The following is a 14,096-nucleotide window of genomic DNA, read 5'->3' on the forward strand; positions in this document are numbered from 1 at the left end:
CTAGATTAGGGTCAGGTGTTTTAGAGATTTGTACTTTCAGAGGATACATTTTGTTACAGAACTCTAGCACTTTATATTAAGAAATTAGATGAATCCCATGTCAGCTTCTATCTTTACTGGTAGACATGGTACAAACGAAAAGAGTAAAAAATACCACTTACACAATTAGATTGTTCAAGTTTTCTCTAGTTCAGTGGTTCTCAACCTTCCTAATGCCGCGACCCTTTAATACAGTTCCTCATGCTGTGGTGACCCCCAATTTCATTGTTACAAATTGAACATAATTAAAGCATAGTGATTAATCACAAAAAGAATATGTAATTATATATGTGTTTTCCGATGGTCTTAGGCGACCCCTGTGAAAGGGTTGTTCGACCCCCAAAGGGTCGCGACCCACAGGTTGAGAAACGCTGCTGTAGTTGAAGTACTCTAGAAGATCTAGAGATCATATGAATGATGAAGTTTCTCAGGTCGCAGTTAACTGACAAACCTCTAGTCTGTAGTATTTTACTACATAATTTTTTAAAATCAGATGAATTAGCCCTGGCAGGGTAGCTCAGTGGATTAGGTTGTGGGTACAATCAGGGCACATGTAGGAGGCAACCAATAAGTACATAAATAAGTGGAACAACAAATGGTTCTCTCTCTCTCTCTCTCTCTCTCTCTCTCTCTCTCTCTCTCTCTCTCTCTCCCTATTTCTCTTTCTCTATAAAATCAATTTTTTAAAAAAATAAGTAAAATGATAAAATCAGGTGAATTAAAATTTTGCTATTTTTTTTTCCTTTATCCTCAGACTTTTTAAATAAAATTCTAAAAATAATGTTTAAAGGAATCTTTATAATATACTAGTATTCTATTCATTTGAAGATAGGATTATATGCTCTCAGATTCTTGTCAATTCCTTATGAGTTATCAGTCTTGCCAAAACATATTCAAAACATTGATTGTTTCAGAAATGTATTTCTGTACTTTGGCACACAAAATAGGTAACTCTGTCTTTATCAATACATTTTCCCAACAGAGGATTTCCACCTTAACTGTCACGGTAACTCCTATTGCATGATTTCTGTAGTGTGTGGCTTTGTATTTGATGTTGATGCATGCTGCTCATAATGGTACTAATGTAGCAATTGTGTTTATATGAGATTTATTTTTTCTTATATAAATAACCTTTTTCACATTTTCCCCAGTTTAACCACTTTGTCTGTTTAGTGAAAAAGTCAAGAAAAAAAGAGTTATTTTTCTTAAAAGTATTGGCCTTATCTTAATTATATAGTTTGTTTTTTAGTGTTTGGGAAAGCAAAGCCTTTTTGGGGGTTGGGGGGAAGGAATGTGTCTAGAGGCACAGATAATATTAATAAGCTAATTCAACCCAAGAAAATGAATGTGATACAATAGCAATTTTACATTATCTTGCAGTTCAACTCAAAAGCATCTTCAGTATTATTATGGCCTACATATTTGTTGATGTTTTTGCATATAAGTAGGTCTGCAACTGGTGAAATTTTCCTCCTTGCAAATCAATATTAGGAAATATTTGATTGTGCTAGAAATTAAGGAAGTATGGTGTATACTCATTAAAGTATAAAATTTAACACATAGACTTGGCTCCCTTTTATAACTTTGTCTTTTCTGGATTTAGGGTCCCCCTGGACCACCTGGACCTCAAGGACTACAAGGGCCAAAGGTTACTCTTTATTTTACTTATTTCCATTTACCACATATGGTGCAGAGAATCCTATATTAAATATTTGTATCTTTGAAAATCAATTTTACAAAATGCTGGAGAGCTGAGATCAGCAATATTGCTTAAAGGAGGTAAGAATAGAAATTGAGGTTTAGGTTGAAGGAAAAGGGATCAGAAAAAAAAGGGAAATCAGGAAAGAAGGGAAATAAATAGGAATGGCATTCCATTTAGGAGGAGGCCATTGAGGAAAAGAGAATATTAAATAAGGGAAAAACAAGTTTTATATAAATTATAAATGTAAAGAAACACTAAATGTGATACATGAAGAAAGTAAAGTATTTAATTAGAGGAGAATTGAAGGAAAATGTACTCGGACACTAAAAAAGATCCTTCCCTCCAATTATCCTATATAATAAAGAGGTAATATGCAAATTGACCCTCACACCCTCACAAGATGGCTGCCTGCGACCAGGCCGGCAGGGCGGTTAGTGAGGGACGACCAAATGACTGTACAGCAGGCTGCATGGAGCAAGCAGGCTGCATGGGGCAACCAGGCCAGCAGGGGGGTTAGTGAGGGACAACCAAATGACTGTACAGCAGGCTGCATGGAGCAAGCAGGCTGCGTGGGGCAACCAGGCTGGCAGAGGGGGCAGTTGGGGGCAACCAGGCCAGCAGGGAGGGCAGTTGGGGGTGACCAGGCCAGCAGGCAGGGGCAGTTAAGGGCGACCAGGCCAGCAGAGGGGGGAGTTGGGGGTGACCAGGCTGGCAGGGGGATGGTAAGAGGCAACCAGGCCAGTGGGGGGACAATTATGAGTGACCTGGCTGGCGTGGGGGGGTGCAGTTGGGGGCAACCAGGCCAGCAGTGGGGGGCAGTTGGGAGCAATTAGGCTGGCAGAGGGGGCAGTGAGGGGTTGACTAGGCCAGTGTGGGGGGCAGTTGGGGCAACCAGGCTGGCAGGGGAGAAGTGAAGGGTGACTAGGCCAGTGTAGGGGGGGCAGTTGGGGGAAACCAGGCCAGCGGAGGGGGGCACGTAGGGGTGACTAGGCTGGCAGTGGGGGACAGTTAGGAGCGACCAGGCCATCAGGGAGGGGACAGTTGGGGGTGATCAGGCTAATGGGGGGGGCAGTTAGGGGTGAACAGGAAGGCAAGCAGGTGAGTAATTAGGAGCCAGTGGTCCAGGATTGTGAGAGGGATCCAGGATTGGAGAGGGGGCAGGCTGGGCTGAGGGGACCCCCCCACACACATGAATTTCATGCACTGGGCCTCTAGTTTTATAATAAAAAGAATAAGGGATACATTCACAATGACATTTTAGAAATCATTTGAGTCATTTTTATAGCATCCTGTTATTGTATATATTCAGACATTCTGCCATCTAAATCTTATCTAATGAAACATACTTGGTTATATCTAAAATTTGTTGCTTGCATTAGCTTTCTCCCTCCAAACTAAAGTTTCATTTTCAATCAGTTAACACATGGCCAGTTACTCTGGCTTTTCAGAACTAAACTATGTGTGTTGAAATATGACTTTCATCATTGGATTTTTGTGGGCAATTCAGGTAGTTTAGTAATCCATCTTTTGTTTATGCCTCTTAAGGCAATTTATTTGCTAAGTCTATCATACACACACAGACATGTCCACATACATACACACACATTAGCTTTTGTACTTTTCTCTTTCAAGAAACTTGAGCATAGAACACTAGCATATTTTTCTATTATAAAAAGAAATATAAAGTAAAGTATTACTGAGGTCCTTGGTTATGGGAAATATATTCGAACATAGATCTTAATTTCAAACAGATTTCCTGTATAACAGTGTACAGTTTAGGATTTTTAAACTTTCTATTTCTCCACCACATTCTGGTCCCTAAAAGATGTAACACAGCCATACATAGCCTTTGTTCTGGTGAACAAGTTGGCCTGGATTCATATTCTTTAATATGTTTGTGAGCTGGACTAGACAACTTAGAAAGAAATATGCAGATCTATTTTCCTCTATGTAGAGTCAACCAAGGTCTGAGTTCCTTGTTTCATCTCCTCACTTGACTGAGTCTCCAGAAACAAAATTGCCCCCGGTGCTAACTCTGCACCTCATTCCCTACAATCCTCCACAGCTTCTAGGACTTCATTTTTCTTTACAGCCCAAATGCCTGCAAAAGCCCAAAGGGTGCCCATCCCTTGGGCCCACAGAGGCAAAAAGGACTACCTATCATTAAAACTTGCATATCCTGGTTTTATAACCCAATTGCTATTCATTTATTAATTTAACTAGAGGCCCAGTGCACAGATTTGTGCACCATTAGGGTCCCTCAGCCTGCACCCTCTCACAATCTGGGACCCCTTCGGGAGATGTTGGACTGCCAGTTTTGGCCCAATCCCCGCAGACCAGGCCAAGGGACCTCACCTGCCAGAGGGACCCCATTCAATCCGCAGACGCCCTTTGAGCCACTGCACCACCCCAGGTGTGGCCGGCCAGGGAGGGACCACGGGAAGTTGGCTCCAGAGCATGTCCGGCCCATCTCACCCAGTCCTGCCCTGCCAGCCACCTTCTAATTAATTTCCTTTCAATGTGCACGAATCCATGCACCGGGCCACTAGTTTATAAATAAGAGTGAGTGCTTTGATCAAGATGCAAATTAAGAAGGTTGTCTCAGCCTTGGGAGTCAAGATTACTTCGAGCTGAAACTGAGAAACAGGAAAATTGACCAAATGAATGTCTAGACAAGGGAAGGGGGGAGGCAGTTAGTCATACTCCTTCTTACCCAGCCATTCTTCCCACTGTCCTCACTCTGCCCCACCCCTCACACCTCACAAGGATCTTGTAATTGAGGTCTTGGGTTAGTTGATATAGTCCTTTGTGTGTTCCATGATCTCTCCTTGAGAAGGTTGAGATAATTGGGGTGAGATGTGCCTATGACCAAGACTCAGCAAATACAGCCTGAGTCAAACTTAAACCCACTCTCACTCAGGACTCACAGCCTCAGACTGAATGAGAACTCTTTCAATTAGCATTACTCCTTCCTTTATCAAACATGGATTGTTGGACTTCTTACACATCATATAATTCTTTACAAACCACTTTTGATCGGTGAAGGATAAATGAGTAACTTATGAATTATGTTTTACTTTTAAACACTCATGGGTCACATTTTGAAGGTAAAAGTTTAGCAAAGCAATCATTATTGGACCCAGAGTGCTGACAAGTATTCAGACTGAATGAAACTAGGGCTTAGCCAGTTGCATCCAACCTCAGCAGGCTTTGTGGCAAAATAAACTTTGCTGCTACCACAAAGAACAGGAAATCTGGAAAGAAAAGCCCTTTTTCTGTCTTTTTCTTTTTTCATTTGTTTGCTGTGCCTTCTAAAACATTGGAAAGCTCAAATTTCATTCTGTGGCCAATAGCTGTTAAAGTTTTTACCAGGGAAAAGAGCTCTAGCCATTTCAGTACTGTGGTTTATAACATCAGCAAACAAGCCTTTCTAGAAAAATACAGCCTCAAGTCAGCTCCCTTGGAATTCTGTCTCTGAGGCAGGCCATTCAACCCTCAAAAGAACTGTTTTTAAAGTTTCCACAATGTGGAAACAAGGGATATTTATAATGGGATTCAAATACATGATTCATTGATATAAAATAATATCTTGCCTTTGTTCAGTACCTTTCCAACTGAAAGGTGATTGGACATTTGTTGTTTGAGTAAATCTCTAGCACATTGTTTAAATTTGTTTTTAATGGAACATCTTTAGTTAAGAAAAAATAAATCTATATATTTTGGGTTTGTCAAGGTTCCTAATAAATCATAATATAAATAGTAAATGTAGTGCATTCCTAACATAGTATGGGAAATCGAATTGATCCAAAAGTAATTTAATGTGGATTAAGTTATTATCTGATTTATTACCTTTTTCAGTGAGACTTATCTGGAAGTAGCACATTCACAATCATTATGAATTTTTGTTTATGGTTCAACCAGTGTCAGTTAAACTATTGTGAACTTATGGGGCTTTGCATTTTATTGTCTTTTAAGATAACGGTCATGTTTTTACTTATTTCTCAAATTGGAAAATAAGAGAAATCATACAGATTTTTTTAGGAGAAAAAAAATTAACCGAGGCATATAGGTTGTTGCTATAGATTCATAGTATAAGACATGGTCAGGCATCAAATGATTTTTATCAGTTTCCTTTCATCAATTTTTGTTTAGCCTGCATCTCACATGAGGGGAAAATAAAAACACTGGATGTTAGCTACATATGAGTATTGTCATACATAATATTCAAGAAAATGCTATTTTATTTAGTTTAGATATGTGGTATGATGTAATGGAGTATTCTTGGGTTATGATACATTTGCTGAAAGTCAAATTGTACCGTTACCAACTAGCAACATTTTTATATAGCGTAGCATGCTACTAATGATAAATGGAAGGAAGCCATCAGTTTTTATCTTAACAGGGAGAGCCAGGATCTCCAGGAATCCCAGGAGTTGATGGAGAGCAGGTAATTTTCAAAGATATGTACTGTCATTTAAAGCATTGTTATCGATCACTACTTTTATTATAGGTTTGAAGCCAAGAAAAACATGCATGTTGATATGTGATATCCTCTTTTTTTTTTTCCCCCCCCACCATCTGTTCTGGAGACTATGTTAACTCTAAAAAGCAATTGCTCTTATTTATTTATTTTTACTTTATTTTATTTTCTCTTCCCATCACCATTTATCCCCTCTATGCCGCCTTACCCTCCACCGTTCTCCCTCCCCCACCCAGTCATGGCTCTGTTGTCCCTGGCCATGAGTTCTCTTTTTTCCCCCTTTTTTGCTCAATCTCTCTAACCCCCAACAGAACTGTCTGCCTGCTTTCTCTAACTGAGTCTATTGCTATTTTATTTTTTTAAAAAATATATTTTGTTGATTTTTTACAGAGAGGAAGGGAGAGAGATAGAGAGTTAGAAACATCGATGAGAGAGAAACATCGATCAGCTGCCTCCTGCACATCTCCTACTGGGGATGTGCCCGCAACCCAGGTACATGCCCTTGACCGGAATCGAACCTGGGACCTTTCAGTCCGCAGGCCGACGCTCTATCCACTGAGCCAAATCGGTTTCGGCGAGTCTATTGCTATTTTAAAAGGCAGTTGGTTTTAAGTTAGTTTTCTTTGCAGAAACATACAAGTTGTATGATGCTTTGGTTTTATCTTAATATTCCTTATCAATCTACCAGTGAGTCCTATGTGAATTTTTAATAGACTTGTAAAATTATTACCTATTTAGTAAAAATATCCTACTTTTACCAGTGAATGTAAATGATTCAAGATTAAAATCAACGACGTAGATATTGCTTATATATGTTTTCTTTTTGCAGATATAGATTACACCTAATTGTTGAGAGTATTAGAAAAGACAGAAACAGGCAGGGCTGTTGTAGCTTTGCAGAATATGGCAGTTTCTCCAAGGTGTCCCCTAAAACAGAGGTTGGCAAACTTTATCTATAAAGGACCAGGTAGTAAGTGTTTTAGGCTCTGCAGTTTCTGTTGCGTATCTTTTTTTAACACCCCTTAAACTTTTTTTTGTAACATTCAGCCTATACAAAACAAGTCCTGGGCTGGATTTGGCCCATAAGTCAAAAAGCATCTGCCAGTATTTCAATTCCAGAATCAAATCACAGGGTTAGTTTCAAGCTATTTGACGTTTTCTGGGCTTCCATTATTTACCCAAGAAGTGGCTAAAATCAAGTAGTTCATAAGAAATCAAGGTGATTCTTTATAGTTATTAAAATATACTCCTCAGGTGATAGTATTAGATAGGGAAATTAAGTTTGGATATTTTAATATCAGAATTTTATCTTGAAATTACATGATGTAACATTAAATAAATGTGGTAATTTAAAGAGACTTTAAATGATTCATTATATGAGTCAGAGATCACATTAGAACTTTTTAATCTGGTTGTATATTTCCTTTCACACTATTAGCCATTATAAATAAGTTGGCACGCATAGCGGCATGCTTCATGATCCGTGCATGTACAATAGCTTGGGGGCGGGGGGGTTCTATAGACTTTACAAGGTTTTCTTCTGCTACTATGTCCAGCAGGTTGGCTATTCTGCTGCAATCACTAGAGCCCTAAAACCAACCAGGGTCTGATTAACCAGTAAGATTTATTTAGTCATTCAGGCACCTTCCCATCCACCCACCTAAAGGATGATCTGAAGTAGGTGCTATAAAATAGTATAAATAACAAGAAAAGACACATTTCTGTCTACAAGTAGTTTTCAGTATAGAAAAGATGAACAGGTTATGCAGTCTCAGCTTCCCTTATTGTAATAACTATGATTGTGTCTGCAGAAGACGGGCTATCTGGTCACATTGCACTGAGGAATGCAGTTTTGAGGAATGAGGAAATTATGCATTTCCTTCAATGAAATGCTTAACAACATAATTTCAGTATTGGTATCATTAATTCAGAGTTGTTGGCTTTCAGAATACACATTTACTAGTATATATTTCCTCATAGTAAAAGGAGAATAAAAATAAGATCCTGGGTCACCTCACAGAGATGCCCTGAGAACAAAGTAAGAACACTGTGGAAAAGTTGCAGTATTTCTAAGCATTGATTGAACATCAGTGTGCAGTGAATGATTTTCCTGTCTAGATTAGACCATTGAAAACTGGTGGTTATTGGAACTTCTGCCTGAATTTCAAGGGGACAGTAAGGATATAGGGGGAGATGGGATACATTTATTTGGACCTTTGCTATTATAACACTAGGTTCTGGTTCAGATGTGTACTTTGCTGTTGAGAATTAAGCCATTACATTGTTTTCAGGACCGGTGATATAGAATTAGCTGCCAGGTAAAAAATATGAGATCAGGAGAAGTGATGTCAACACCTAAGTTCATATTTTTCATACTTACATGGCCTGAATGATAGAATGCAATGCCTTCTATTACACAGGGAAATAATGTTGATTGAATGTAGAAGGTTGCTACTAGAAATAACTCTACCTAAAAACGAAAATCAGAATCATCGTTACATAGGACCCACCTACTGACAAAATTGATCTGGAATTCTGTGTTCCCTAGGATGTCATTATCAAGGGATAGTATGATTCTCACATGCAACCCATCTCATTTATAGGGACTCAAAGGCTCAAAGGGAGACGGGGGGGACCCAGGGATGCCAGGTGAAAAAGGAGGAATCGGACTTCCTGGATTGCCGGTATGTTTCTGTGCTCCTATTCAGATAAATAACCAGAAAAGAATTATATTATTAGCTGCAGTCTCATCTGATCATTCATATGATCTTCTAGTTGTTAAGTATTTTAGGTATTGTTTAATTACTGCATGTGGGGCTCTACAACAAATTTTAAAGCGTCCAAACAAATGAATTATGAAATAAACCTTCATGTTTCCCTGAATTCATTTTGCTAGAAGGCACTAAAATAAATAAAGTTGGTCACTTTAATTTAGTATGCATAAGATAGTGATAACTGATCATTTTTAAATAAATCATAATTTAAAAATATACCAAAAATGTAAAACAATTAAAAATAAATTACTCTGGAAATTCTCCTCTTTCCATGTATGATACTATGGGAAGGTGTTTTTCCCCCATAATTTTTACTAGAATTGGGAAAGGAAATTGTAGACAAACGTAGGGGAAAAAATTCAGAAAACCTCATTGCCCTCAATTTTTTTTGAAACAAGGAAGTGTATAAATAAATGTTAACGACATAGTTAAAAGACTGAACTTTGCCTTTTAAAGTGAGCACTGCCATAAAAATATAACACTCATAATATATGTTCAGCAATGTATAAGTTGAACCAATCAAGCCTAACTTGGTTTACATTTACTTTGCATTTTATTTCACGTATCACCCACAGTCTGGGCGTTTTGGGAAACTGGAATGTAGGAGGATAAATCGTTCTTTTACGTATCATGTGTATAATATGCAAATTTCAAGGGGATGACGGGTTTGGGGAGAAAATTCAGTTGTTCCTTACACTGTGAAAATAACTTAACCCGCTCTCCTCTCTTACTGGTCATTTGTAGGGTGCCAATGGAATGAAAGGAGAGAAAGGAGACTCCGGATTGCCAGGTCCTCAGGGCCCTTCTGTAAGTCCATGGTGGCTGAACTCCCATGGTTCCTGAAAAACTCCAAAACGGGCCTATTATTCATCTAGTTCAACCTCTGCCAGATGGCTTATCAACAGTGGAAAAACCATGAACCCCTTGGTTTGTCAAGCAGTAGAATAAATACTGTTGGCCTTGGACAATGAGAGACGAAATGCCTCAGAGGTCTCAGTTAGAAGCAATTTTTCAGAGGACTGTCTAATCCTGGGCAGGGGAGGGGGGGGACCAATGGTTTTCCCATGACTCTTGTGGTAGAGCTTTGTGGATATAGAACATACGTGCTTTTTTTTCTCTCTCCAGAGCCCTATTGTTGCCTAGTGAAATATTGGAGAGTTTAATAGTGGTTGTGGCATTATAGCATTTCTTGGAAATCAGTTGCTTCCTTTTCGTTTAATGTATGTTTGATTTATTCTGGCTTTTATAAAAGAACTGTATTTTTTTAAAGATTTTTTTTTGTTCTCATAAAGGAATTTCCAAACCTAGAGAATCAAACACATCATTTCTTCCAGTATCCTTCTTTCTCTGCAACTATTAATGGCCTTAACAGAATCCCAGCAAAAGATTCAAGCCAAACCACCTTATCTAAATGAAGTAACCAAATCCATGTTTATTTTTTGACATACAGATCATAGGCCCACCAGGCCCACCAGGTCCCCATGGTCCACCAGGCCCCATGGTAAGTCTCTCTTCTCTCCAAAATGTAGTCATTTATTTATGAGCATGCTACTAGAGAAAACATGAGCGCATTCCTCAAAACAGCCAGCTTGTATTTCCTACTGCTCTCTGTGGAGTGGACAGAAAATACGAGGTGCTTTGAGATGTACTGACTTTACAGTGTTGTCTTTCACTCCCCCAAACACGTCTGTAGGAAAGAGATAGAGCAGTTTTGTGATAGGAAAGTTGAAGACAGACAGATTTGGCAAGCTTTACTCCAGCCTTACCACATGAGCATCAGAAAATCATTTTAAACACTGTTCTGGGCTATTGGTAGCAGAATAAGATTAATAATTATAGCCATTAAGGCATGTTTTTAACCAACTTCTAAGATTAAGATCCTTTAATGAAATGTTCAGTGAGAACATTTATAAAATAATACAATAAAAATCGAAGCTCGCTTCCACAGGTGACAGACATTGTTGAATCCTTTCCTTTGCACTTTATGGTACTTTGATAGATACAGTCTTTACTGCAGGGATCCCTCAGTGATCCCGCGGTGATCAGTGTGACAATGGCCATGTCCTCATGGAACTTAGGTCCAGTGAAGAAGGCAGCCATTAAATTCTCCAAATGTCTATCTAATGATGGTGTGTTAAGGGTAAAACATGGAAGTCAGATGCTTCCAGTGCTTTCGACCGGGGCAGGATGGGGACAAGTCCAGCAGCCTCTGAAATCACATTCACGTCTAGGGGTCTCAATAATCACATGTCTTCAATCATAAAGATTAAATACAAATCTAAGAAAGAGCTTCATTGGAATGATGCAAGCCACAGAGCACAGTCCAGATCCAGTCATCGGTTTCTTACTGCCTTTCCTATTTCACCCACAAAACAATTATAAATAAGCTTTTCTTAAAAATGAAACAGTTTTTTAAGAATTAAGCAAATGGCATATTTTGGGTTTTTTATACTCCCTCCACTTTAAGTTAGAAGATTAAACAACACTATATCCTGTTCCTATCCTAAAATTAATTAGTTTAAAAGAATTTCAAATCATTACTAAAATGAGATAAGAATACTTGATAAAATATCAGACATTTCCTGAAAATGTTTATTCACAACTTATCTAAGGAGAAAATATTCCAATGGGCATGTATGTAACAAACTTCAATGTATTGCTTGTTAAAAATTTTTCCTACTGTCATATGATTTTACTGATAGGCACTTAAATACTCTCCAATAGTTTATTTAAATTATTCGAAAACTTTAAAGCAATTCACGGTAACCTTTAGTTAATTTAAGTTGGCTAATTAGTCTCTATGTTTAGATTTTCCACAAAATACAGGGAAAAAGCCCGGACTCATGCATGAGTTATGACTTCCTAACATTGGTAAACATTTGTTGCAAGAACCTTGAAGAATTCATCTTTGTCAAAATAAATACATTCTGCTGGTAAATAATCCTTCCCACTACCACATTAGATCCTTTCCTTAGCCTTAAATTAAACAAATTATGCAACAGGGCTGCAGAATTGACTGTCATCTTTGCATTTCCTTTCTACCTCAGGGTCCCCAATACCAGGGTCTAGAGCAGTGAGTAATGGGAAGGGTCCCCTCTTCACTAGTATTTAAAGTCTGGGACTTTCCTTTGGTAAATTTTTGTCTTTTAAGACATCTATATTTTATATACATTCATAATGTATCTCACACTTGCCACCTATATTTTTAATGGAGATTTGAGAAATGGGAGCAGTAATTCTATAGTTACTATAATTCTCTCAGATTCCACCCTCCCCCTCTCAGGTATTTAGCATAAAGGATCGCTATTGTCGTGCTTGAACACTGTGTGTCATTTACTTGCCATGGCTATGGTAAGAGTTTCTTTTAGAAAGAATACTATGAAATGACAGGGATTATCATTATGTATCTCATGGTGATGGAAATTACTATTGATATTTTTTCCTCTGTATTAGCTTTTGTAATGGCCATGAAACAATGGGATGATTGAGTAAACCATTATCTTTGTTGTTGTTGTTAAAAAAAAAAAAAAATAAAAAAGAAATGCTATTAATAAATTTTCTATGACAGAGCAATCCAGAAGCTGGAAGGAATTTCCACTAGGTATTAACATCCATTGGCCTGCCTTGGAGCTATAGCTCAAACAAAGAGATTCTTGTTTTACATCTCTTTTGTTACGTTATGTAATCACTTCTGCTGGGAAACAGTGAATCAGTTCTTAATTAAAAGCTGTGTTTTTCATTTTCAGGGACCCCATGGACTTCCTGGACCAAAGGTAATCTAACAAATCCCTTGATTATTTGATTTCTGTTTCCTTGTTAATCATGGAGAAGCATGACGGAAGCATGTCTGTCCTGTCTTATTTACTTGTCAAGAATGTTGATAATCTTTAAGCCTTTAAGTATCCAGATGTTTAACTCTCACAACACAGAATGACTTAGAACAAATTTAAGTGCTATCACCTGGAGATGAATTATTCCTCATTTTGCCTTTTTTTTCCTTGTTATTATGTAAGTTTCTGAAATCACTAATCATAATATACTCAAAATCAACCATTTAGAAGTAAATCTGATGGGATTCTCAGCCTAGTCCAGATGCCTTCCTGTTATCATATCTTTAGTTGTACATTTAGATGTTATTGATACTTCTTGCTTGTCATGTAGCAGTACCGCATCTAAATGCTTTGACTGTCCAGCATCTTAATTTTGTACTCCCCTGAGGGCACTGGCCTAGAATGGAGTGGGGTGTATGTGTGCTATGCTGAGATTACATCATATACATTGAGATACACACATATACTCTGAATTAACAAGAGAACAATGGAGAATAGCCCCTCCTTTTTAACATTAGTTCAGCATGTATTGTGAAGATGGTCTCTCCACCTGTTCTCTGCTTTCGTGTAAACCAAGAGGAAACCTTGGAGGATTGGAATGAGCCCTGAAAGACAGTCTTCTTCTTCCAGGGGACATGCACGATAAGGAACTATATTCTAATCTCAGCTCTGCCCTGACATGCTCTATTACCTTGGGCAGATTATTTACCCTCTCTGATCCTTCATTTACTCAAGTAGGTAATTTACCACATAGGGTTGTGATGATTTAATAGCAAAATATCTGGTGCAGTTGTTGATAAGCACCCATAAGTGCCATTTGTTTTTGGTAACTTCTGATTTGACGCTCTGTTCTGAACAGAAAAATTTAGCTAGTCCTAAGGCTGTTTTAGAGAAGGTTCAAGTACCCTTGAAAGCTCCTCAGTAATGAGTTGGTGCATTTTAATGGTGAGGGGTGAGAGAACACATAATGCAATGTTGGCATAGGAGTCAGAAAGGCAGCCCACCCTCTCCTCTGGCTCACCCAGCTCTAGCAGTGGCAGAGATATCTCTTTGACTCCTGAAACCTGAGTTCCCTTTTCGAGGTCAGGCAGGTGACTCACCCAAGCACAGGACGAGTTCATGCTTCTTTATTCTTTGTAGAATACCTTACCTTCTGGTGAGGCCAGTGAGTGGTAGTGTCTCAGAATCATGGATTATAGTTTGGGATAAGAGCATTGTTCTGGGGGTCAGAAGAGAGAGCCCATCTACTGTCTTTGTAATCTTAGTAGTTC

The 14,096-nt window shown here is 38.4% G+C and overlaps 1 protein-coding gene across 1 annotated transcript in view; it reads left to right on the plus strand.

Annotated features, from left to right (window-relative positions):
- The first annotated feature begins 1,024 nt into the window (after positions 1–1,024).
- Positions 1,025–14,096, plus strand: part of LOC118673096 (collagen alpha-1(XXV) chain) — a 36,294-nt gene continuing 23,222 nt past the window's right edge. Inside the window, exons 1-7 of the mRNA XM_036343568.1 lie at positions 1,025–1,045; positions 1,643–1,687; positions 6,144–6,188; positions 8,825–8,905; positions 9,740–9,802; positions 10,446–10,496; positions 12,742–12,768. Of these exons, the coding sequence (XP_036199461.1) occupies positions 8,864–8,905; positions 9,740–9,802; positions 10,446–10,496; positions 12,742–12,768 (183 nt within the window). The 5' untranslated portion in view covers positions 1,025–1,045; positions 1,643–1,687; positions 6,144–6,188; positions 8,825–8,863. The remainder of the gene's footprint in view (positions 1,046–1,642; positions 1,688–6,143; positions 6,189–8,824; positions 8,906–9,739; positions 9,803–10,445; positions 10,497–12,741; positions 12,769–14,096) is intronic.

The sequence above is a fragment of the Myotis myotis genome, unplaced genomic scaffold (genome assembly GCF_014108235.1).
Source record: "Myotis myotis isolate mMyoMyo1 unplaced genomic scaffold, mMyoMyo1.p scaffold_m19_p_1, whole genome shotgun sequence".
NCBI lineage: Eukaryota > Metazoa > Chordata > Mammalia > Chiroptera > Vespertilionidae > Myotis > Myotis myotis.